This window comes from Erpetoichthys calabaricus, chromosome 6 (genome assembly GCF_900747795.2).
Source record: "Erpetoichthys calabaricus chromosome 6, fErpCal1.3, whole genome shotgun sequence".
NCBI lineage: Eukaryota > Metazoa > Chordata > Cladistia > Polypteriformes > Polypteridae > Erpetoichthys > Erpetoichthys calabaricus.
The window spans coordinates 84180726-84207201 of record NC_041399.2 but is presented as its reverse complement, the minus strand read 5'-3'; the positions used below and the strand labels follow the sequence as shown (position 1 = coordinate 84207201).

General features: G+C 40.5%; 1 protein-coding gene across 1 annotated transcript in view; it reads right to left on the bottom strand.

Annotated features, from left to right (window-relative positions):
- The window catches only part of LOC114653453 (uncharacterized), a 61654-nt gene extending 43926 nt beyond the window's left edge, over positions 1-17728 (bottom strand). The window contains exons 1-4 of the mRNA XM_028803791.2: positions 17257-17728; positions 11438-13669; positions 5997-6222; positions 4222-4352 (exon numbers count right to left, since the gene is read on the bottom strand). Of these exons, the coding sequence (XP_028659624.2) occupies positions 4222-4352; positions 5997-6222; positions 11438-13669; positions 17257-17335 (2668 nt within the window). The 5' untranslated portion in view covers positions 17336-17728. The remainder of the gene's footprint in view (positions 1-4221; positions 4353-5996; positions 6223-11437; positions 13670-17256) is intronic.
- Positions 17729-26476: the final 8748 nt, after the last annotated feature.

Sequence of the window (26476 nt, the reverse complement as noted above, 5' to 3'; positions counted from 1 at the left end):
GATCTTAAAATGGCTGTGCACTGACGCTTCCCATCCAACCTAATGGAGCCTGAGAAGTGCTGCATAGAGGAATGGGCGAAACTGGCCAAGGATAGGTGTGCCAAGCTTGCGGCATCATATTCAAAAAGACTTGAGGCTGTAATTGCTGCCAAAGGTGCATCGACAAAGTATTGAGCAAAGGCTGTGAATACTTATGTACATGTGATTTCTCCATTTTTTTATTTTTAATAAATTTGCAAAAATCTCAAGTAAACTTTTTTCATGTTGTCATTATGGGGTGTTGTGTGTAGACTTATGAGGAAAAAAATGAATTTAATCCATTTTGGAATAAGGCTGTAACATAACAAAATGTGAAAAAAGTGATGCGCTGTGAATACTTTCTGGATGCACTGTATGTATATTGCATTTTACAGATAAATTGTTAACTTAATTTAAATAATGTATACTGTTAATAATTAAACATGTTGGTGGCACGGTGGCACAGCAGTGGCGATGAGCTGGCACCCCTTCCATTAGTTGAATGAAGTGATAGTGATGACAATGTGAATTGGTTATCTGACGTTGACACAGATAGTGAAACTGACGCATATGGCACTGTACCACCGAACCACTGTGATATGCCTGGTCAGTCGCCTGAAGGTTCACCATGGTGCCAGTAGGTGCAAGGCAAAAAGGTAAAATGACTACAATAAAGCAGAAAGACAACAAAGACATTAGCTCAATAAGCACTGTTGACTTTGCAGCAACTGTCCTTCGTGTTATGGGATATGTGGAAGTCGTTAAGCCTTGTGCTGAGGTAGCCTATAATAACACGTCGTGTGTTGATTGTGTGGTTCATGCACTGCCATTCTACCCTCTCATGCTCAAGCAATAGAAAAATTTTATAAGAAAAGTGTGCAAAGAAACACACTTGTACTGTCCCAATTACAACACCTGGCTGTGCGTAGGGGACTGTCTCAAAACATGCTATCAGTGGACACTAGACATACAGTACCTTTCCTGCTATATTTATGTTGGTGTTTTGGTATTTACATGTTTCTGTTACATGTAATAACAAAGATTAAATGTTTTTGACACTTTCTGGGGATAAACATAACACTATGAAGTCTGCTCAAGTCAAATTATTTTTTTTTAAAAAAGTCAGTTAAGGAGACTGTTTGGTAATTAAGAACATTACCTGTATTATCCATATTACTAACCGAGAATGCTAAACCGGATGATGGACGCAGGCACATCCGGCAATGGGCCGTAGCTGCAAAAAGACGTACTGCGCAGGCGCAAAAACAGTCCGCATCCGGCAATGGGCCGTAGCTGCAAAAAGACGTACTGCGCAGGCGCAAAAAGAGTCCGCGAGGGTCGGCTGAGGAGCCGAGAAAGGCGGATAGAAGAGGGCGAGAGAGGCGGATGAGGGGCCGCGAGAGGCGGACAAGACCACAGAAAAAAGGAGTGAGCACAGGAAAAAATTGAGAAATGAGGCGCAAAGAGCACCGAAAAAAGGAAACGGCACATAAAAAAGTATTCAAACGCAAGCAAAGCACGAAACACATTGCACACGAAACTAGACCCAAAAAAAAAAAAAAGAGGCTCGCGCACAACAGCAAGGCACCCCCCCCCTACAGGCACCGGACGGGACACACACCAAGAGGGGGATTCAACAAGCCCATGGAACACAAAAAAAAGAACACAAAACCACCCCACAGACCCTACAAGCAAGGGACTGGACACACACAAAGAGGGGGATTCAACAAGACACAGGAACACAAAAAGAAAGAAGACGCTCGCGCGACAACAATCCTCAACCCCCCCCCCCCCACCCCCCCCCCACACACACACACACACACACATCCATAAGAAGTGACACCCAAAGCCACATATTCTAAAGTGAACATCAACACCTTCACACTAGACAGCATAGGTGTCAGCATTGGTGGATCTCCTTACAATAAAGCACTATTAACCGTTCAACTGCAGAAAAAGAAACATATTAACAGTGACTGCGATCCTTCTTATTACTTATCCATATTTCGCATGCTGAGAAAGAAACAAGTCATGAATACACGGTCACGGGTACAAAACGAAAAGGAAAGGATAACAGGAACAAACACACGAAAACGAAAGAAACAACAAAATAGACGGCTATGCAGCATAGGTGGATCTCATTACAATAAGGCACTATTAACCGTTCAATCGCAGAAAAGGCTCCATATTAACAGTGAGTGCAATTCTCCTTATTACTTATCCATATTTCTAAAAGAAAAAATGTCTCGACTCCAAAAACGCAAAGCTCAACTAAAGCTTCTAACTAACGATGTACCTAAAAGTAAAAACTTTATGAACTGCATTAGATCCTACAATGGTTCATTTGCTTTTGCATATACCGGAGTAAATATCAGGCCACCAAAAGGCAATGGCCCATACTACTTTCGCATATGTGCACAAATACTGCATCGCATTGGAACAGTGCACCCTGAAACAAATCAACAACGCAAATATGCACAAATCTACATCCTAGATCCACATGACGCAAACTATCAATCAAAGTGCTGCATCGCAACAGGCACGGATTCAAAACGAAACACCTCCCGTCTCAGACATACGTTAATGGCAGCGAAGGCTACAACGGGCTTCTCACACAGCCCAGGCAAATCGATTACAGCTCCAAAACAACACGTCCCAAATACTACATATGCAACAACGCGCCTCTCAAACGGCACAAGCAAAACATACACCAGGAAAATTCATTCGGATTAATGAATGTCATTTGCAATCATTGTCATTCAGTTCACTTCCCTGAAGAAACAAGTGGAAATACAAGTTATACATTTACACGTTGTTGTCAAAAGGGTCAAATTAGACTGCCTTCTTTACATTCATATACTGAATATCTACAGAGGCTTATAACTGACGATGTACCTGAAAGTGAAATCTTTATCAACTACATTAGATCCTACAAATCGGTATCCACTATGAACATTAACGGTGGCACTGCACGTGACATCCGTCTTGAAAAAATGTTGTTTATTGATGAATGTTCAATGGCATGAAGTCACTTACTCAACACCATTCATAAACTTCTACAAACGTTTATGAATAATAATATTCGATTTGAAGGAAAGGTACTTTTATGAGGAGGAGATTTTAGACAGTGATTAGCTATTCTTCCAGATGCCATGCACTCAGCTATTGTTCAGTGCACCTTAAAATACGCAGACAATTGGCATTGCTTTCAAAAGATACAGTTAGTAAAAAAGATACGATGTCCAGAACCAGATCATAACAATTGCTTATTACAACTGAGAGATGGTACACTCACCAATACAGCTGGACTTCAGGCACATATTATTACAATTCCTCAAGCCTTTATCTGCGACAACTTAGTTACAGAGACATTTCGAACAGCAATCTCATTAGACCAAATGCCCCTTTTAACACAACGCACTATATTATGTCCAAAAAATATTAATATGGAAAACATTAATACCCAAGTCATTCCATTACTTCCTGGAGAGACACAACTCTTTCTAAGCTCTGACAAACTTGACTCTGATCACAACAATAACCATCTTAAATGACCTTACAAGTTCTGAGCTGGAATTACCTTTTACACTTAAACGGCGTGTACAAAGAAATTTTCAAATAAACCTTTACACTGTGCCACACACTTTATTGTTTGCTTTCTATTTGCATCATCTACACCGTCACACTATTCTATATCTCATTCATACATCACGCTCTTTGTCATTCCCAACACCAGGGGTTGGCGAGCGAAGCGAGCAGGGGGCGGAGCCCCCTAGTAAAGTATAAGAACTGTTATTTTGCCAGGAAATGCTTCTATAAATCTGGTTATGACATCATTTTCCTCCTGTCTTTCCACTGGAGTAACAACAAACTACATTTGTTGATATGTATGTTTTAATTTTTTGCCTTGTGAGTTGTAATAAAGCGGCCTATCTTCAAGATGGCAATGGTGTGTTTTATTTCCATATCAATTGATTAGATTAATTATTGGAAATTTAGATGTTCATTTTTTTAGAAAATCAAGCTTAAGAATAAAATATTCTCATGCCTTGAGCCACTGGAGTTTTATAGCAGTATTTTACAAATATCTTCAAAAATTAAAAGTAACAAATTGGTATGTATGCACTTCAGTGTACCAATAGCATATAAAAAACATTGAAAAGAATAAAGTATAAACAGAAAAGTTATTAAAATTATACTTACCACTGTGTAATTTTGTTGTGGTAAACCTGGCTGAAAAACCATCAAGTTCTACAGAAGAATCCGATTTCATTACAACTGCTAGATAATTGGACCTTGTCCTGATTTGTGCAGGCATTTCTGAACCGCAAAACCTGTTTGGTTTCATGACACAAGAGTAAAATAAGAATGGCAGGGTTGCATAGTGGTTAGAGCTACTGCCTAACATTTCCTGGGTTCAATTCATTTATTGATGACTATCTCTGCAGGTTATTCACATTCACCTGCATCTGTTTGGCTCTCTTTGGCTCTCTTTCTTTATAATTCCTTATTCTGTCACTTATTCATCTCAGATTATTAATCATTGAACAATTCAAATCATTAATGATTTAAGTAATTAATCTAATTTATGTTAGAGATGATGGCTATGATTAAAAACATCTGTAAGACAAACCACGAAAAAGAGTGTTTACAAAAGAACTTGCAGTCATATCACTGAAATATCTGCTGAAAAACATATTAGTGCAGGGTGGGAGACAACAAGCCTGTTGTTGTTGGAAAACATTGCTTAAGTTTGCTTGCTTATGCAAACCATTCAAGAACTACACACAATGCTACTAACATGTATTATGATGTCATTAATTATCAACAATTAAGAAATGATTAGCATTATGTTTGAGTCACAGCAGTTGTAACTTTTAGTAATAATCATAGTACAGTAATCCCTCCTCCATCGCGGGGGTTGCGTTCCAGAGCCACCCGCGAAATAGGAAAATCCACGAAGTAGAAACCATATGTTTATATGGTTATTTTTATATTGTCATGCTTGGGTCACAGATTTGCGCAGAAACACAGGAGGTTGTAGAGAGACAGGAACGTTATTCAAACACTGCAAACAAACATTTGTCTCTTTTTCAAAAGTTTAAACTGTGCTCCATGACAAGACAGAGATGACAGTTCTGTCTCACAATTAAAAGAATGCAAACATATCTTCCTCTTCAAAGGAGTGCAAAGCAAGCAGTCAAAAAAAAAATCAATTGGGCTTTTTGACTTTTAAGTATGTGAAGCACCGCCGGTACAAAGCTGTTGAAGGCGGCAGCTCACACCCCCTCCGTCAGGAGCAGGAAGAGAGAGAGAGAGAGAGAGCCACAGAAAAACAAAGTCAAAAATCAGTTAATTAAGTATGCGAAGCACCGTGCAGCATGTCCTTCAGGAAGCAGCTGCACACAGCCCCCCTGCTCACACCCCCCTACGTCAGCGCAAGAGAGAGAGAAAGTAAGTTGGGTAGCTTCTCAGCCATCTGCCAATAGCGTCCTTTGTATGAAATCAACTGGGCAAACCAACTGAGGAAGCATGTACCAGAAATTAAAAGACCCATTGTCCGCAGAAACCCGCGAAGCAGCGAAAAATCTGCGATATATATTTAAATATGCTTACATATAAAATCCGCGATGGAGTGAAGCCGCGAAAGGCGAAGCGCGATATAGCGAGGGATCACTGTAATAATAAATTGCTAAAAAGGAACTAAGATAGAATGATGTTTTGCAATTAAACTAGGGTACAAATACTTATAGAAATTTGCTGTGGCCTGATTGATACACAGTATATTTTCTTCTTTGTTATTTGTTACTGATCATATTAGTGTTACATTTGTATTTTAATGCTATGTCTGGTGCCCAAATAAATTCACCTTCTGTGAACTGCATGGCATGAAACAAAAACTGGGTATGTTTAACAGTTCCAAGACTTTCAACAACAGTACTTAATTATAGATACAATCTAACATCCAAACTTATCACCTGCCCAGCTCTTGATCTGCAGGAGTTTCTCCATCATAGATGGTGACATAGTCATACTCGCAGCTTTTGTGGTCCTCTAGTACAAAAGAATGGAAAGTTAGAGTGATGAATGAACCAAGTGGAGCTTCAATAGTCCAGGTGCATTCCATATCACTCAGGTAAGACTGTGGAAATCCGGGGCTCTGAAACTCCCCCTCTGTACCGCTCAAAACACCCCCACATGCATCTGTAAGAAAAGCCAAAGGGTTCTTGATCAAACAAACAAGCACAATATTTTACATTATTATTGTACAGCAAAGAAATTCAGCATTTGCTAGATTAGTACTCTTCCAGAAAAAATATGTATTAATAATGTATAACCAACAGTCTAAGAAACTCACATTGTGTTTAAAACATCAAATTTCACAAACTGTTTTCCTGTTTAATAGTCATAAAACATAAAGAAGCACACAAATCTTTCTGTAAATGAATCAAACGCCCCCATTCTGTGTCACACAATTTGATCAAAGTCCTGTGCTGCCACCTCTGATATTTGAATGTTTGAATGAAAGCAGATATTCCAACTTGCCATCAGACCCATTGCATTGAATTCTCTAAGATAAAAATAAAAAATTTTAATAAAGAACTACTTAGAAACATTTATGTTAGGTAGAATGGCCATTGGGGGCTGGGCAGTCTTTTGCTTGGAATTTAGTTTTTTTTTTTTCCAATGTTTTTTTTTCAGTCCACCCTGGCCACCTGACCTTATCATCAGACTAGCAGAATCATTTCTACATTCAAGGACTATAATTCCCTTAATTATATATCTATTTTATGTAAGTGTGCATTATTGATTTTTGTATAATAATTATTCATTAATATTCTTATCTAATTTCAATTTGTTTTTTTTTTTTGCTTCTAACTATTTCATTAACATCTTGTAAATCACTTTTGAGCTACATTCTTTGTAAGAAAATGTGCTATCTCTTATATATATTTCTCTTCTGGTTTGTCCTGCTTCCACTTCAAAACTGGTCCCGCCCACATGCAGCTGACACGGCATTTCTCGATTTCTATTCGTCCTCTTCCAAACCCTTCCCCATGCTGCCTGCGGCTCTCCTTCAAAACTGGTCCCGCCCACACGCAGCCAACACGGCATTTCTCGATTTCTATTCGTCCTCTTCCAAATCCTTCCCCATGCTGCCTGCAGCCTCCCATACACTTTGCTATTTTCGTTATACTGCGACAGTTGTTTCCTAAGCCTTTGTTATAAAATGAACGACAGTATCTTCTCTGTCAACAGGTTTTTGTACAACGTCATCTCTATTCCGGGATCCGGCAACTGCCTGTTCCTATCGGTGGGTTATTTCTTGACACAAACAGTTGACGAAGGCAATGCACTCTCACTACGACATAGGACAGTTGATTTCGTTGCATCAGATTTGGAGACGTTCTTCCTGTTGTTCTATCCAGCGCATATCGATTTATCACAACAAGTCAGGAGTATTATCAATACATGGCAACATCTGGAGTTTATGGTGGTGAAGATGAAATTCAAGTTCTTTCAGAGATTCTCCATGCTACCATTGTCATTTACTTCAAACACAACCCCAACATCCCACCTTGCATTTACAATTCTGGAAATACTCTCTTCATTTACCTTCTGTACTCAGGACAACTGGACAATGGCCACTATGAAGCCCTCCTACCAATTCCGATCATGTCTCCACAGCAGCATATAATGTCTGATAACACCAACACATCAGTCCTCAGTCATTCTTCTCTTCCACAAAACACTACAGTTTCGTCTACTGGTACAACCTTCCTCTGCGACATTTGTAGTAAACCTTTCAAAACAAAACCCAGCCTTGCCAAACACAAGAAAATTCACTGCAACGATAAATTGTTTCAGTGTCACACTTGCACAAAACGTTTCACAACGCAGAACTATCTTCACAAACACGCAAAAATTCACTCCGCTGAAAAATTACCTGACTCCCTCTCCAGTAACACATTCTTCCACTGCGATTCCTGCTACAAAACTTTTCAAATGCGAACCTCACTTGCTAAACACAAGAAAAGGCATTCTTCCCAACAACTATATGAGTGCCAAAAATGCAATAAGAAGTTCACTACACAGGATTGTCTGACTAAACACAACAAAATTCATTCACAACTCTTGCAGTGCGACATCTGCAAAGCAATGTTTCCAAACCAACGCAGTCTCAGCAGACATACACACAATCCTCTTCCCGTTACCACAGGTATTTCTTCACCTAATTCCTGTCTTCCCATCCAAAAGTTCAACATTGGGACTCCAGACCAGCAGTGCAAACAATGTCATGCACTATACTGGCCTGCTGAGCATAATACATCCAACAAGTACTCGAGGTGCTGCCACAACAGTAAAGTAGCTTTACCACTGTGAAAGATGACCCGGACACAGACAGGCGGACATTTTCAAATCACCCACAACACGTTTATTTTCCATATTTACAGTGCACACTCTAACCCTAAAGTACAGGCCCTCAAACAATGCCTCTTCTTCGTTCAGGCTGCCTCCTTGCCTCCTCCAAGACCTTGTCCTTCCTTCTCTCCTGACTCCATCCCACGAACGGAGGGAGGCAGCCCCTTTTATAATCACCTGGATGTGCTCCAGGTGCCTCCTGACAATCTTCCGCCGGCACTCCCCAGTGTGGTAGAAGTGCCGGCTGCGCACCCGGAAGCACTCCGGGTGTCCCCGATCCTCTTCCCCCCAGCACTTCCGGGTGTGGCGGAAGTGCTGAGATACAGGGCTCCTTAGGCATTGGGGTGCCCCCTGGCGGTGACCACGGGCCCCTACAGGGTTGAGCTTCAAAGCTCTGTACCCATGGTCCCAATAGCCACCAGGGCGGTCGCCCCCACGTGGTCTGGGGGAGGCATAAGCCCTCTTACGGTCCTCAGGGGCGTTTCCCCCCCCCCCGGCCACCTGTGACACCACCTTTGCAAGGAGCCACCTGTGTCTTTACAACAGCTTCTTACACAGCAAACATCAGAAGCTAAAAATTATCATGAACACATCTGAGAATACAACTCTTCTCTAGTGTTTGCTTCCATGGGTGCACAGATAACTCAACCTCCTGGCCATGGACCATACTGTTTTAAAATACACGGGCAAATTTATCACCAAATATCTCCACTATACGCCAACACTTCTACCTCTCCAGGATATGGACAGTTGTATGTTTTTGACACAGCACAAGCTACTGAAGTACGCTTAAAAAATAAAGCAAACTCTGCATGCAGCGAAAATTTACTTCTCCAGCTAGATTCCATGCTCAGAACCATCAACCCCTTCGCTAAATCACACAAACACATGCATGAAATCGCTCAGTCCAATCCAAAAGCATCTGTACGAATGGTTTTCAAGGAAAACCCTAGGCAGGATTTATGACGATACAATGCCCCGACATATCACACCGATGTTGCAGCAATTTTCGTCAGAGAAGATGGCGAACCGCCTGCCGAAAGGGACATTTGCATCTATCCCATAGGCAACACCTGTAAACAGATTTCCACACTCAATATGAATTGCGATCCTATGGTTTACCCACTTTTATTTCCTTACGGAGACATTGGCTGGCACAAAGATTTACAACATGTTCCCGGTAAAAGAACCGCCAAGCGAATAATGCTTACTCAATGCCAATTTTACGCGTTCAGATTAGCAATGAGGAATACATTTAGTATTTTGCACTCCAGCGGCAAACTATTCCAACAGTACGTCGTAGATGTGTTATTTTAAAACAGAGGGCGCACGTCTCAACTATCTCAGATTACATCAACAACATCTGCGCATGGAACAATACAAAGGACTATCAGACGCACTGCAAGCAACCGCTGAAAATAACAACGTACATGTAGGCAAAATGATCATATTACCGTCCACATTTCTAGGAAGTCCAAGATACATGCAACAAAACTATCAGGATGCCATGGCCATAGTACGTAAATTCAGAAAGCCTGATTTATTTATCACTTTCACATGTAATCCTGCTTGGCCAGAAATTCTACATGCACTGTCGGATACCCAAAGACCAGAGCACAGACCTGATACCAGTCTTCAGCCACGGTCAGTTGTATGTGGCTTTTTCTAGGGTTAGATCTTTCGACTCATTATCTGTCTTCTCCACCAAAACACCTATGCACAACTGCGTCTTTCAAGAAGTATTTATTTCTTCTTGATTTCTGAATTCCTTTCTCACCGTTTTCCGTTCCTATTCTTACCCCGCCGTATGTTACGGGGGGCGTCAGCTAGTAGAAATAAATGTTATTGTTGTAGTATTAAGAGGAAAGGATGAAGCCGGCGCCTATGCTGACAATGTTGACGAAAGACAAGATCTATCTCTGGCCAGGATGTATTTCTATTACAATGAGTGCACTGATACACACACAATCCATTCTAACTCATACTGTGCTAATTTAGTGTTGCTAATAAGCTAAGCATGGATGTCTTTAGAATATGTGATAAAATTGAAGAGAAAATGCACACAATTAAAGGAGGAACTTGCACAGAAACCAGACAGCAAAGTAGCGCTAGAAAACAGCTTCCATTAAACTTAGTGAACAAATAATGACTACACTTTCTACTCTTACTTTCAATTAGGTGTTACACAAAATAAGTTTATTAATTTATATTCCGATGATATTCTTGCCCTGACTGTCTACTGCAATAGCTTTGACACTCTTCCATCTCCCAAAATCAAGGTGAAGTACACACTCGTTTTCCTCACATTCCTTTCTCTCCCCTTCAGGTAACTGTCTTATTTTATCCTACCAGTAAGCCTTGTCCACCTTTCAGCTCACTTTCCCCCTGAAATGAGGTAGTATTTAAATCCTATTCCAAGGTTACTTCCAAGCCAACACTCAAAAACAGCTCTGAGGTAAAACACCAGCACCTACAAAGCCACCAGTCTTTCAGAATTCCTACATGTGGTCCAAAGTGTTGTAGCTTTCCATAGCTCTGCAGTTATTTTAATGCTCCACGATTTCATGTTAACTTCTAGGATGCCAGCTCCCTTTATATTGGCAGTATGATAACATCAGTTCTAGCTGTACCTCAGACACTGCCACTTATTGGTTTAAGAAAGCGGAATTGGCCTCTTGTCAGTCCTTTATGACCATATTTTCTCTATTGTGCCACTGAAGGTTTAATTTGCAGGAGTACCTAACATCATGACAGGTTATAACCACTCCATCTCCATGTCTGTCTACACTGGCACCCAGAACTATACTGAAATGGACCAGTTAAGAGCTGCATATCAGACTCTAATATACATTGATAACTGAACAGAGCAATAAAATAATCACAATTAGAAGAGACAATAACATATGCAAAGTGAGAATGTCAAACAAATATGTTAATTTTCTTCCTACTGCTTTAGTTCAGGAAATAGTATGTAAAGAAATTAATGAATCCTCACCTTGCAACATAATTGAAGAACTTGATAGGTGTGAGGAGACACTAGCCAAGCTTATATTCATCTGAGTAGATGTGTCAATTGCAACATAACTTAAATTCAAAGCCTGAGTGGGGTTGTGTATCGGTTGTGAACTTGAAGAAGATGTGATTGGAGAGGATTTGTATTTATTCCATTGCTCGGTAGTTTCTGTTACTTGTATATCACTGGGTGGAGTTGAACTGAACTTATTTAATAGTGCAGTCATTTCACTTTTGTCACCAGGGCTTATATCAGTTGATGGAGTTGACTTTGTTTCATATATATTGGTAGTGCTTAAATTGGAACTATCTACTGCGTAAGTCTGTATGTCCATGCTCTTTTTACCATTTCTTTCTGACCAAGTTGCCAGTGGTACCCATAAAGTAGCTGATGACTCATGAGGAGGCGTTGTTGGATCCAAAGATAAAGTAGAAACCTGGTGAGGTGTGGCTGTGATTTCTTCAACAATGTTATTATTCTCTATGTCTCTCCCAGTCAAATTTGCATTCTCCTTTAAATATGAAAATTCTTGACTGGAAAATGAAATTTCAGGAAAACCCATATCATGTCTTTCCATTGATTCAGAGGTTGACATATTTTTCTCTGCCTTATCTCTGTCACTAATTATTGGCAGTTCAACATCCCTATTATGAGAGAACATGTGCAGAATACTATTATCTTTGCCCTTACTTTTCCCATATTCTGTATAATTACTTATATCAACTGACTTAAGACTGTCAGCAGTCTTTAAACTATAATCAGTATCAGTTATCATTTTGCTAATAGTGAATGGCAGTATTGAGACATAAGGCAATGTAGTTTGCTCCCTTGCTGTAAATAAAAAACTGGAAGTTCTGTTCGCATTTGTGCTTTGGTTGAAAGCAAGAGACAAATTTTCACTTCTTATTGAAGAATCATTTTCAACATAGGGCCCATTTTCACTGAATTGTTCTGGCTTTGGTGTAAAGCTAAAGGAAGCATTTTTGCTTGTCTTTATCTCAGATCTAGTGCTATTTTCTTTTCTTCCTTTCAAGACAAATAAGTTACCATGATCAATGTCATTCCTTCTGAAAGATTCAAGTGTCACATTTTTTACTTTGACCACTGATGTGGTCTCTGTTGAGTTAATAATAGGTTCTTCTGTATTCAAAGAATGATATTTGCTTTGTGTTGAATCTTTCAAAGAAAGGTATATAGGTGTGACAGTTGTAACAACATGTTTCTGAGGATGCTGTGTCGATAACAAGCTTAATAGTGATTTTTCTGTTGGTGAAGTCAATTTGTAGGGTAAATTAGGTCTAGTCACTTCAGATTGATCTGTACTCTTCCATGAAGATTCATAGCTAGAGTCAGAAAGTGTTGTGCTTTCAGGTTTCATGTGGGTGTGCTTATCCTCTAAAGTAGATTTTTCAGTAGGTGGTACTACTTTTAGAATTTTGACATTGGGCAAAGGAAACAAACGGTTGACATACAGAAATCTAGATGGCAAACTATTCAAATCTGACAGTGTTGTTGGGATTTCATGTTTTATGCTGTTTTCATCAAAGCTACTTTCCTTATGCTCTTCTTTATAGGAGTTATTCAGATTTTCCTGTGATGAACTCTCAGGAATCTCCATAATTTTGGTAGTAATGTCATCTTCTTCTGTAATGGAAGAAGTAGGCATTATTACATCTTTCTTTTGGACGAATGAGTTTGTAAAAATTGAAGGGCTTTGCTTATGTTGGCTGACTGGAGAAACAATATATGATCCATTTGAATGGCTTATATCTTCCGAGATATGGTCTAAATCTTCTCCTGCTAAAAATCTTTGGACCAACTCATTTTTGGTTTTAATGCTCTCATCAAGTGAGTCTGTTAGATGGGTCCTGTTTAAAGTGTGCAGATATATACTTTCATATGCAGTACAGTTATCATCTTCCTTATAACAAAAAACATCCCATGTTTCAGATTGATTTTTCCTAATGCCATAGGTAATAATGCCAGTTTCATTCTGACCACAGTTCCAATTTTGTGTTATCCTCGGATAAGCAACTTCCGCTCCCAATATCCACCCAGCGCGGCATTCTTCAAGTCCTGCTTTATAAGCAGCATACAACTGATGGCGGTCAGCAATTGTAGCTCCAAAATCCTTCTCACAGGCATCAGCTGCATCATCAAATGTGAGATTATAGCGAGTATGACGATCATAGAGAAAAACACCAGACACTCGCCCTAAAAGAGCAAAAACAAAAATGTATTACATTTTAAATTAAATTTATGACAAAAATAGCTAGAACTGAAAATGAAAAGGATGAACTAATGAACAGTATTAATGGTGTGTTTTTCTGTAAAGTTAATTGGTGACTCCAAATCGTCCTAACATGGAGCAGTTTTTGAGTGTGCCCTGCAATGGCTAGGTGTTCCACCTGGAATTAGCCCTGAACTTGTGCTAAGCACTACAAGGATAGGCTCTCACCTCCATGCTCTTTTATGAATGAAGTATTTTCCCACAAATATATATTGTTTTGTATATGCAGTATCTAATAGACACATTGATTTACTCCCATATCCCCAAAGACATGCTGGTTAGTTTGTAGCGGTCACGGGATGTTAAGATTAACACAATCCAATCTTGGTGATTTGTTTGTTTATTGCGGGGACCCCAGGAACACACCCTGCCTTGACCCAGCATGTACACATTCACTTACTGATAAATAATAATGAATATATGAATTAAATAATGAAAAAAGAAAACACTATATTACAAAAAAAAATGCCTACACAAAAGTCCTCTCAAGTTCCCTGACAGCGATAATTATCTATATACACGACACTTAAACAATAACTAACACACTAACACTGACAACAAAGTTCAACACAGTCGAGTCCAGCACAGCAGTAGCAGGTGATGATGAATGTGTGAAATGTAATCCTAGTGAACAGCCCTCTGAAAGAAATGTAAAGTTTTAGACTGGAGCTAATTGTGAGTGTTCCCCAGACAACGACAAAGACATAGCTAACCAAGACTAATTCAAACTGTCAAACAGGTACTGGACAGCACATACATCCACATGAAACTGTAATCCAAGGCAGTGGTAGATAGCAATCCAATAGAGTGTGTGAAGAAACAAAACTGAGAGATGACTGCGATGCTCTTGCCATCTTTTTGGTTCATTTTAAAGGACCCACCTGACCAGCCTTCTTCCCAGCAGCCCCTGCGCCCTCCAAATCTGGCCAATAACAGTATACTGCCGGGCTGCTAGAAAATGTAATATATTTCAAGCCGCGCTGCTACAAGTTTGGCAGGTGATTTCACATTGGCCATGTGTGAGTGTGAGTGTGTACATGACACGGCCCTGTGATGGACTTGTCCATGGCTGCTTCCTGGTTTGTATTCATTGCTGTTAGGATATGCTCCAGCCTCTTGTGGCCCTGAAATGGATTAAGTGAGTCTAACAATCAGGTCAGGTCAGGTTGGGGAGTATGCACTAGTACAGGGCGTTGCCAAACCCCCCACATGATGAAACAGCTCAGGATCCTAGGTGGCAACCCCCCAGGCAAACTTGTGGTCCAGTCCCACCGTCTGGAAATGACTATCTGCCGCAGCCAGGTGTTAAATGGGCATCCCCTTGGCCTGGTCCAGCCGGATACACCCTCAGGGAATCGCACCACATGGCCGTAGCGCCATAACTGATGCTCCCTCACAATGCAAGCAATGTGCCTCATTTGGGACTCCATGAGCAACCGCTCATTCAACACAAAGTCAAAGTAGTGATACTCAAGGATTCTCTGAAGAGACACAGTACTGAAGGAATCCAGTCTTCGTCTCAGGTCACTGGATAGTGTCCATATCTCATAATCATATAGTAAAACAGGAAGCACCAGGACGCTAAAGACTTGGACCTTCATCCCTTTGCAAAGATATTGAGAGCACCACACTTGCCTTTCCATTGACCTCATGACCCCCATGCTCTCCCAATTTGTCTACTGACATCATAGGAAGAGTCACCAGAGACATGAATGTCACTGCCGAAGTAAGTAGACCTCTTGACTAGGTCAACACTCTCTTTCAAGAAAGACACACTGCTGATGGCTGTGCCCAAGAAGTCATTAAAGGCCTGGATCTTGGTTTTTATCCAGGACACTTGCAAGCACAGAAACTCAGTCTCCTCGCTCAGGCTCTCGAGATTTTTTCCCCTGAAATGCAGTACTGGATTCATTGTTACAGCTTCTAATATCTTCATTTTCCCTTTTAAACAAATGATGACTTTGCGTATGTGGTTACTTGTTTATTTCACAGATTATATATAATTTGTATACACAGATATGTTTACTTTTGACACGTCTCAAGATGTGAGCAAATTAAAGCTAGAGCATGCATAGTCATATTCAATAAAGCAAACCATAAAAAGTTACTTAGCCATATCAGTCAACTTGTATGATTAAAAAAAAAACACTTTGAGTCATTTAATCTCTAATTCACCTCAAATAACTAATAGTTTATTATATATTGCTCAGATCTACAGGACTTCAAACTCTGAGGCTGTGGGTGCAAATCCCCCTACTTTGTGACCTTAAGCAAGTCACTGGCACCTGCCTGTGCTCAAATAGTAAAGCATCCTGAGACCATTCACGAGTGGGGTTGCTTCTCAGCAAAGGGAGTGGGCTCACTCACAATTTTTCCAAAGAACCCAGCCATGAATAAGGAATGGTACCAAAACATCCTCCGGGAGTAACTTCTCCCAACCATCCAAGAACAGTTTGGTGACAAACAATGCCTTTTCCAGCATGATGGAGCACTGTGCTATAAGGCAAAAGTGATAACTAAGTGGCTCGGGGAACAAAACATCAAAATGTTGGGTCCATGGCCAGGAAACTGACTAGACCTTAATCCCATTGAAAACTTGTGGTCAATCCTCAAGAGGCAGGTGGACAAACAAAAAAACACAAATTCTGACAAACTCCAAGCATTGATTATGCAAGAATGGGTTGCCATCAGTCAGGATTTGGCCTAGAAGTTGCTTCACAGCATGCTAGGGCGAATTGCAGAGGTCTTAAAAGAGAAGGGCTAACACTGCAAATATTGACTCTTTGCATAAACCTAATGTATAATTTCAAGCATTTCATAAATTTTAAAGGCTTTTATTGACAGTTACTTCAGTATACCAAAGAAACATCTGACAAAAAAATCTAAAAACACTGAAGCAGCAAACTTTGTGAAAACCAACACTTGTGTCATTCTCAAAACGTTTGGCCACGACTGAGAAAAACAGATGTAACCAATTGTACCTCAAATGTAAATCAGTTTGGATGAAGGTGACACAATAATAATAACAATAATAATAATAGATTCTCGCTAACTGCTTGGCATTTTCACTGATAAAAACTAACACATTAACTTATTTATGGTTAATGAGTAAAGCATTTATAGTCAGTTAGCCTATCCCGGCGCATGGTATGAACAAACCCTGGACAGGGTGCCAGTCCATCGCAATGCAAACACATTCACCCCGAAAACACACACACACTAGGGCCAGTTCAAGATCGCTAATTTACCTCTATCTGATCATAGTAAAGGAAAAAAGTTAACATGATCCCAACCAAATTCAATTTCCAAACATTTATCTGGAATACAGAGTTTTTCTTCAATGAAAAAGGTGTAATTTTATCACGAATGTATAAACAACCTATTTAGAGCAAACATTTATAGCAGCTTAAATGTTTACACTTCGTTTTTTCTTTCATTCTCTCCTTTGCTTAAATGGCATCTAGCTATGATCATATTGCCTTTTATTTTTTTTATTTAATGTTCCACTTACTGTTTAAGAAGAATTCACAAGAAGGAATATCGCCGACTCCTAGTCGCACCATGACAATTAAGCTCATCAGCAAAAACATCTTTCCGAAATGCCCAGGGAGACGCCGTTGACAGCCGTGATTAAGCCCACGGACGGACTACGCACTTTTCGTTACTTCGGTCCCGGCTTGCCGTACTCGTCTCGACTAAATAAGGGTCGGAGCACCGGGAGGGTCAACAGGGCCTGACGGCTATCACCTTCTGTTATTGGCTGATACGCGAAAAAAAAAAAACGTATTCCGGTCACATCTGCTAAAATCACCAAAAGTGTGCACAGTCCAAAACTCACATCTCTCTACAAACTAAGGGACAAGGGACACGAAGGGGCGAAGGCACCGCGCACTCCAACAACAACATTATCCACTATCATCAATAAAATTAGAAAGTGGCATACATTTTTACTTATATTTAATGCAGTCTTTCAGGCAACAACATTTTATTATGATGAATAATCCTGTTAAAATGCAGCACTCCTTGAGGTCGACGACCCGGCGTACAACACTTTTTAAACGGCATTAACCTGCCACCTTATGGCGGTTTATAGACTGGGCGGCAGTTTAGCGCTACCACGAACGGTGATCTGGATTGCCATCAGCAAGACAAGTTACCCCATTGTGAGAATTACCCTCATTCTGGAAAAATCTCTTTAATAATAACCATAATAATGTTAATAATGATTAAACAGACTTGTCACTTTTACAAGTAAATTTTGTCGTCCGATCGACAATTTCGGGCTTTACTATTGTACTAAAATGTTCTAACAATGTAAGAATCTTTTTCGACTTTGTATACCATATGTAAAATATGGCACGTTTTTGCAGTACATATTCACGAAATGTTTGGCATGAAAGCTGGTTAAGTAGTTTACTTTATAAACAATCCTGCTAATGAAAGAAACTCAGTGTACTAAAATTTGATGATTTTACTGCATATAAATCTCCAGGAAACACCACTGTAAATGAAGTGTTCCGTCTTCTGATATGAACAGTTTCATTTTTAAATGAATAACAAGACAGTGAATTTTCTAATTAAGTGGAAAAAATGTTTTTGTTTATTTTTCAGAAATATTGAAATATATTAATGTAACAAACCTTTCAAACGAATTTCCTTTCTAGAGTTCAGTACAGGATTTAAAATACAACACACAGAGCCACTTTTTTGCTGCCTTAGGCGAAGTTGTAAAATGGCACAATTACACTCTGTTGCTTTGCTTTGATAGGAATCATCACTGCCAGACCTGTACATTGAGACCTGGAGATAGGACTGGGGACAGCAAGGATTTGGAGGTAATACAGCAGCTTACATACAGTATTTGCCTTTTTACCAACATCACCAGAAGAAGAAACTAGATCCCACCTCCCACCACTCCCCTTCCAGTCCTACTAGTATAATTGACCAAGACCAATACAAAGCTCTTATATTTGACTTCCAAACAAGATCATATCTTCTGATTGCTGCTAAACTTATTTTTTCACTTACAACCTTTTAGCCACTTTGAGGCTAATAAAGTAATGTTACTAGGTATTACCTCATTCCATTTTAATGCCCCCCTTGTCATTTTCTTGTGTTGCTAACCCGTCTGTATTTGAAGGAGAATTAAGTTGACATTGCATTTGTTTTAAATAAGATTTCCCCTTCTCATCACACTGCATGGGATGTGTTTAGAGACTCCTTATCAGCTGTGGATGTGTATGCAGACATTGTAACAAAATTCATTAAAAATGTGTAGACAACAGTGTCTAAACAATCCACACATTTGCTAATAAACTGTACATAACTGCAAATAACATGGATTTTCTGAATGCATGCTTCAATGCATTTTAAAATTGCGATATTGAAATGTACATGAAAAGCAGATGCAAACTCAAAAACATCAGTAAGGGAGGAATTTGTCCACAAGACATCCAGTCCAAATGTTTTTTTGGGGCATGCTTTAAAAAAACCTGTAGTTACCAACTGTCTTCAGTGACATCTTTTAATATTTCTCTAAGTTAATAAGTGGTCCCTACTTACCTCAAAAGGACAACAATCGTCCTTGTGCGGAAAAAAATAAAACTGGACTGTTTGAATAACTAGTGTTCTCACTCCAATCAAGATGAAGTGCTTTGCAAGCATGGTGCTGGGACACATTAAAAACAATATCCCAATTGGAGGTCATGATAACCTCCAATTTGAACATCGCTACAACTGGTCAACAGAAGATGCTGTATCACTTACACTTCATACATTCTTGGCACGTTTGGATAATAATGATTGTTATGCCAAAGTCCTGTTTATAGACTGTAGCACAGCGTTTAACACTGTTGTACCAGCAACGCTGACCATCAAAATCCTAAATGTAGGACTCGGCACCACCATCTACAACTAGACTTTGGTTTTCCTAAACAACAGATCATTACAGCATGTAAGGACTAGCAGCATCAGGTCCTCCATGTTTACCCTCAATACAGGCATTCAAGATGGTAGTGTGCAGAGTCTCACTTCTGTACTCCTTGTTCACTTCTGACTGTGTGGCCAGATTATACTCCATTAAATTTGCTGATGACACCACCATCACAGGCTTGATCACCTATTATGTTGAGACAGCACAAAAAGAAAGTTTATCTGACTAAATGGGGCCTGGATAACAATCTGATTCTTAATTTCAGCAAATCCCATGAGCTGGTCATAGACTTTAGGAAGCAGAAGGCAGCCCACACTTTCATTTACATTAGAGGGAATTCTGTCAAAAGCGTGAACCGCTTTAAATATCTTGGTATGACTATCACTGATAAACTAAATTGGGCACAACACATTTTAACTCTTGTGAAAAAAACACTCACCTGTGCCTCATACCTCCTCAGATGTCCAAGAACAACTTGCTTTTCTCCATCTGTTCTCATAAACCTCTACAGGTGCGGTGAAGTCCACTCTCACTGACTGCATCACATCCTGGTGCAGCATCTGTTCAGCTCAAGATCATAAAGCACTACAGAGGGTGGTGAAGACAGCACAGAATATTAAATGCAACCTCCTTCTTTTCATGATATATACAACACTTGTTGCCATAGAAAGGCAAACAGGATAATTAAAGACCTCAGCCATCCTGCACAGCCATTTTTCTCACTCCTGTCTTCTGGCAAATGGTACAAAATCATTGTCATTCACACTGGTAGATTCAGCGAAAGCTTCTTCCCACAGGTTATTAAGTTGCTAAACAGGTCATTTTAAGATCAAATATTGTACCAACCATACTTGTGAATTAATATTGCATATACTGTAGTTGTTTCATGCTATTCATATTTTGTACAATCTTCTTCTTCTTTTGGCTGCTCCTGTTAGGGGTCACAACAGCAGATCATCTTTATCCATATCTTCCTGTCCTCTGCATCTTGCTCCGTTACACCCACCACCTTCATGTCCTCTCTCATCACATCCATAAACCTTCTCTTAGGCCTTCCAACACAATCTCGCCTCTCTGACTTTGTCTCCCAACTATCCATTTACAATGCTGTTGTAAAATTGTATTTTTTCAGTATGCTAAATATGACTTGTATTAGGGTTAGGATTGGGGTAGGGGATGCTAACCTAAATTAGCAATACGGGAGTGCAGGCAGGGTGGAATGGGTGGAGAAGAGTGTCAGGAGTGATTTGTGACAGATGGATATCAGCAAGAGTGAAAGGGAAGGTCTACAGGACGGTAGTGAGACCAGCTATGTTATATGGGTTGGAGACGGTGGCACTGACTAGAAAGCAGGAGACAGAGGTGGAGGTGGCAGAGTTAAAGATGCTAAGATTTGCACTGGGTGTGACGAGGATGGACAGGATTAGAAATGAGTACATTAGAGGGTCAGCTCAGGTTGGACAGTTGGCAGACAAAGTCAGAGAGGCAAGATTGTGTTGGTTTGGACATGTGCAGAGGAGAGATGCTGAGTATATTGGGAGAAGGATACTAAGGATAGAGCTGCCAGGTAAGAGAAAAAGAGGAAGGCCTAAGAGAAGGTTTATGGATGTGGTGAGAGAGGACATGCAGGTGATGGGTGTAACAGAACAAGATGCAGAGGACAGAAAGATATGGAAGAAAATGATCCACTGTGGCAACCCCTAATGGGAGCAGCCGAAGAAGAAGAAGAAGAAGCTAAATATGACTTGTAATATTTTATTTGTGTGTTTTATTTTAGTGTGTTTTTATTTTAAAATTATTTTGATAATGGGGCGGCACGGTGGCGCAGTGGGTAGCGCTGCTGCCTCGCAGTTGGGAGACCTGGGGACCCGGGTTCGCTTCCCGGGCCCTCCCTGCGTGGAGTTTGCATGTTCTCCCCGTGTCTGCGTGGGTTTCCTCCGGGCACTCCGGTTTCCTCCCACAGTCCAAAGACATGCTGGTTAGGTGGATTGGCGATTCTAAATTGGCCCTAGTGTATGCATGGTGTGTGGGTGTGTTTGTGTGTGTCCTGCGGTGGGTTGGCACCCTGCCCAGGATTGGTTCCCTGCCTTGTGCCCTGTGTTGGCTGGGATTGGCTCCAGCAGACCCCCGTGACCCTGTGTTCGGATTCAGCGGGTTGGAAAATGGATGGATGGATGGATTTTGATAATGGCTCTTAAACTGCATGACCAATTCCAGTTCCGGGAACGTTTTGACTGCCCCTCATATGTTTTTTGGTTTTTCAAGTGCATTCAACACCATCCACCCCTCCATTCTTAAGGATAAACTGGAGAGGATGGGTGTGGATTCAGCCTTCACCACCTGGATTCATAACTACCTGACTGGACAACTGCACTTTGTCAAACTGGGGAGCTATGTCTCTGCGACGGAAGAGAGCAATGTTGGGGCCCCACAAGGGACTGTTCTGGCCCAATTCCTGTTCACATTATACACATCAGACTTTAAATATAATTCAAACGTTTGCCACATTCAGAAGTACTTTGATGGTACAGCTACTGTGGCGTGTATAAAGAATGGGCAGGATGGGGAATATAGGGATCAGATCAGAACTTCCAATGACTGGAGCAGTAAGAAATGTCAGGTTCCAAACACAATGAGGACCAAGGAGATGATTGTGGATTTTCGCAGGTCTAAGCTTCCCCATCAGTCTGTTAACATCCGAGGGGAGGTGCAGATTTACAGATATCTTGGTGTCCACCTTGATGACAGACTGGACTGGTCTGTGAACACAGATGACCTCTACAGGAAGGTGCAGAACAGGCTGTGATTCCTCAGAATTCTCAGATCATCCAATGTATGTAGTGAAATGTTGTCTGAGTTCTATCAGTCAGTTGTTGCCAGTGTCATCTTCTTTGCTGATGTGTGTTGGAGAAGCAGCATGACAGATAAGACCACAAATAGGCTGGACAAGTTGGTGAAGAAGGTTGGCTCGGTCCTGGGTAGGTCTATGGACTCATTGAGAATTGTGGTGGAAAGGTGCATGGGGAGGGAGGTACAGGCAATTCTTGACAATAGCAGTCACCCTCTCCATATCATTTCGGCAGGTCAGAGAAGTAAATGTAGCAGTCTTCTTCTCTCACTGTGCTGTAGAACAGAACACTTTAGAACATCCTACTGCTGTGAGATTTTATAACTCTGTTCTCAACACAAGTGATTCATGAACTGGTAACTACCCTCATCACTGTAACAATTGACCATTTGTACTTTTACTGTTTATTTATTTACAAGGGGGCTTCGCCCCCTGCTCGCTTCAGTCGCCTATCCCCGGCATTTTGAACCCGTGCCCGCTGGGCAGCCGTAGTGTCAGACACGCGTTGTAGGAGCTTGCCTTGTTTTGAACCCGTGCTTGCCCTGCTTCTGCGGTTTGAGACGCGTGTTGTAGGCATATATCTGTCAGTCGAGCTCATTCGGTTTAAATCCGTGCCTGCTTTGCCTCTTCAGTTTCAGACGGTGGGTCGCGTTCGGCGTTTTGTACGATCCCAAGCAGCACATTATTCCTAACTTCACTCCGCAGTAGTGTCACGCACAATATGGCGGTGACGCCTGCGCCTTCACTATGCATTAGTGCCACTCACAATATGGCGGCAATGCCTGCGCCTTCCGTATTATGTCGGGATTTACCATGGTGTGTAGGTGCATTTGCCTTTCGTACTTTCCCACGCCTTCCGACGCGCGATGTAGGCGCCTGCACCTTCCGGGTCTGCCTCCGCTGTGTGGTGTGGACGTTTAACTGTCGTTTTTTCTGCCTTTATATTCTGTATCTCGCTGTGCATGTGTTTCGTGCCTATGTTTTTTTGAAGCTGTTGCATTCCAGTTTTCATCATCTGTAACCTGCTCTCCATGTGTTTGGCCCCATTCTTTAACCTCTTTATGACATTTTACTTTGTTTCCTACTCTGTCTTTTATTTCTGACTTCGCTTTATCCTGCTTGCGGCATGTCAGACGGTTCATAGTCTGTCCCGTTGGGCGGGGGGGGGCTTTGTGTGGCGGCTGTGCACGTTCGTAGTCTCTCCCGTTTCACTCTGGGGAGGGGGGCTTTGTGTGGCGCCTGCGCACTATGTCTCCTGCGTCCATGGGCAGGTCCCTGCGTCCAAATTCCGGTTTACCATTCTCGGTTAGTAATATGGATATGGATGTTTTGATCTCTTTGCCTTTCTTAATATTTGTAGCAATTTTTACTGATTTGCTTGAACTACTGGACACCTGAATTTCCCTGAGTGGATGAATATCTATCTATCTATCTATCTATCTATCTATCTATCTATCTATCTATCTATCTATCTATCTATCTATCTATCTATCTATCTATCTATCTATCTATCTATCTATCTATCTATCTATCTATCTATCTATATCTAAGGATATGTAAAATGGACGTTTGGGACTATAAGATTAACATGTTACATGTCTGGCCAAAAATTGCTTAATTAATAATCAACCAGACCATGGTAACTTCTCAGTTGTCCAAAACTTTAGACGGGTGCAATATCTTACATAAGGCAGTCAGACAAACACTATAAATTCAAAGGATTTTAAAATAAGCATTAGGAGGAAAAAGTGATAGAAAATCAACTGTCAAAGAGAATGCAACTTGGTCAGACTTTGACACCTACAGACTGCCCCTTTGCTCCCAAGCATCTTACCTGGTTTAAGAGAACAAAAATTGCAACAAATAAAGCTACAAGCTACTTGATACAAAGCTTACTGGGTGACCCTAATTTGAATCATTCAGGTTGTATGTTTTCATATCTAATATTTACACCTGGTTTCTCAAGTAATACTTGAGTATTGCTTTAATGAAGTTGCACTGATCCATCCATCCATTATCCAACCCGCTATATCGTAACTACAGGGTCATGGGGGTCTGCTGGAGCCAATCCCAGCCAACAAATCCCAGGCAGGGTGCCAGCCCACCGCAGAAGTTGCACTGATGTTTACTGACATTTAGCAATGACCTATCTCTCTCTCTCTATTATAAAAAAAAAAATCCTGGGAGAGAAAGACGAGAGACGAGACGTGATCTTCACGTTAAGATCATGGAAGACACTTAAAAGACCCGTGAGACAAAAGAGAATGGCCATGGAGCGTCTCGCAGGGACATTAAACATGAGACTTTGTGCCAAGAGATTGACCAGGACCGTCTCGCGGGGATGTAGAACATGAGATTCTTGCAAGACACGCCCTACTTACAATCAATATCAAATAAGACCACGGGCAGCAAAACATTAAGTCGTCTAAAGGATTTGAGCATGCACAGATCCAGGGTCTCAGCGCATATTAAGCGTATAAGGACAATACATTATAAATGAAACGTCGACGACTAAGCGAAGAAGAAAGCAGCGCAGAAAAAAGAGACTCAAAAGCATTTGAGAGAAAAAAGAACAAAAAAGAAAAAGAATAATCTAGGTGCAAATTCAGAAAATAAGGAAAGTAATAATCAGCCCAGAACAAGTGGAATTGAAAAAAAACACATCCAATCGGGCTCAGCATTAAAAGACAGAAAGTAAAAGACAAAGTAGAACTTCATAAAGACGTTCAAAAACATTGGCGCTATACACATGCAGAGCAGGTTAGAGATTATGAAAGCAGTGAATTTTGAAAGGTTAAAAAAAACGTTGGCGCGATACACATGTGGAGAAAGTTAAAGAATATGGAAGTAGGAAAATTACAAAGTATAAAAAAAAGAAAGTAAAGATCGCAGTAGCGCAAACAAATGGAAATTATTACTCGAAAAAGGGAAAATTATCACCACAGACCAGGTGTCATTGAAAAGAAAAGCAGGACAAAGCGAGGTCAGAAATAAAAAACAGAGTAGAAAACAAAGTAAAACGTCATAAAGAGGTTAAAAAACAAGGGGGCCAAACACATGCATAGCAGGTTAGAGATAATGAAAACTGGAATTCAAAACACTCAAAAAAAAACGTAGGCACGAAACACATGCAGATCAAGATACAGAATATGAAAACAGAAAAAAAACGACAGTGTCAAAACAAAGACAGTAAACATCGTATTAGCGCAAAAAAAGAGAAATTATTACTTGGAGAAATAAGGAAAAGGCGAATAGAGATCGAATATATGGACACAGATGATATGTCAGAAGTATATAAATATTGTAAGGCTTTGAAGTTTAAGTCAGAGAATTTCAAAAACAGGGTTTACCTCACATGCATTTATTGATTACTTTGCAAAAAAAATTATTAACTGCTGATGATGTAGATCGTTTTGTCTGTTCTAAAATTCCAATCAGAGAAACCTATCCTGAATTATGCTACAAAGTCATTTAACACATGTCTCACTAACCTCATTTAAAAGATTCAGCATATTGGGACTCCAAAGATTCCAAATATTGTTTTTGCAGAAGTTCTGAAATAAAAGTGAAACTAATGAAATAGCAACAATTCAAAGAAAAAAAAAATCTTAAAAGTGAGTATGCGGAAAACCAAACACGAAGGTTGGCGAGTGAAGCGAGCAGGGGGCACCCTAGTAATTGATATTGAAACAAATTGTGTCCTGTTAGGCTACATACTTTCAGTGGTAGCGAATAGTCCTTGTCTTCTGTTAGATTATGTAGCCCCTTCAAAGGTAGCCATCTGATACAAAGGCCCAACAGGGACAGTGTTTTCTACCTTTTGCTTGAGGATTCTGAAGAATATTCCTTTCAGAGGAAGCAATCTAAAGACGGATTGACATGCCTCATGAGTGAAGCAAGCAACCTCTGTTATAACGCCCTGGTAACGTACTGAAGTTGAGGTAGCTAGCC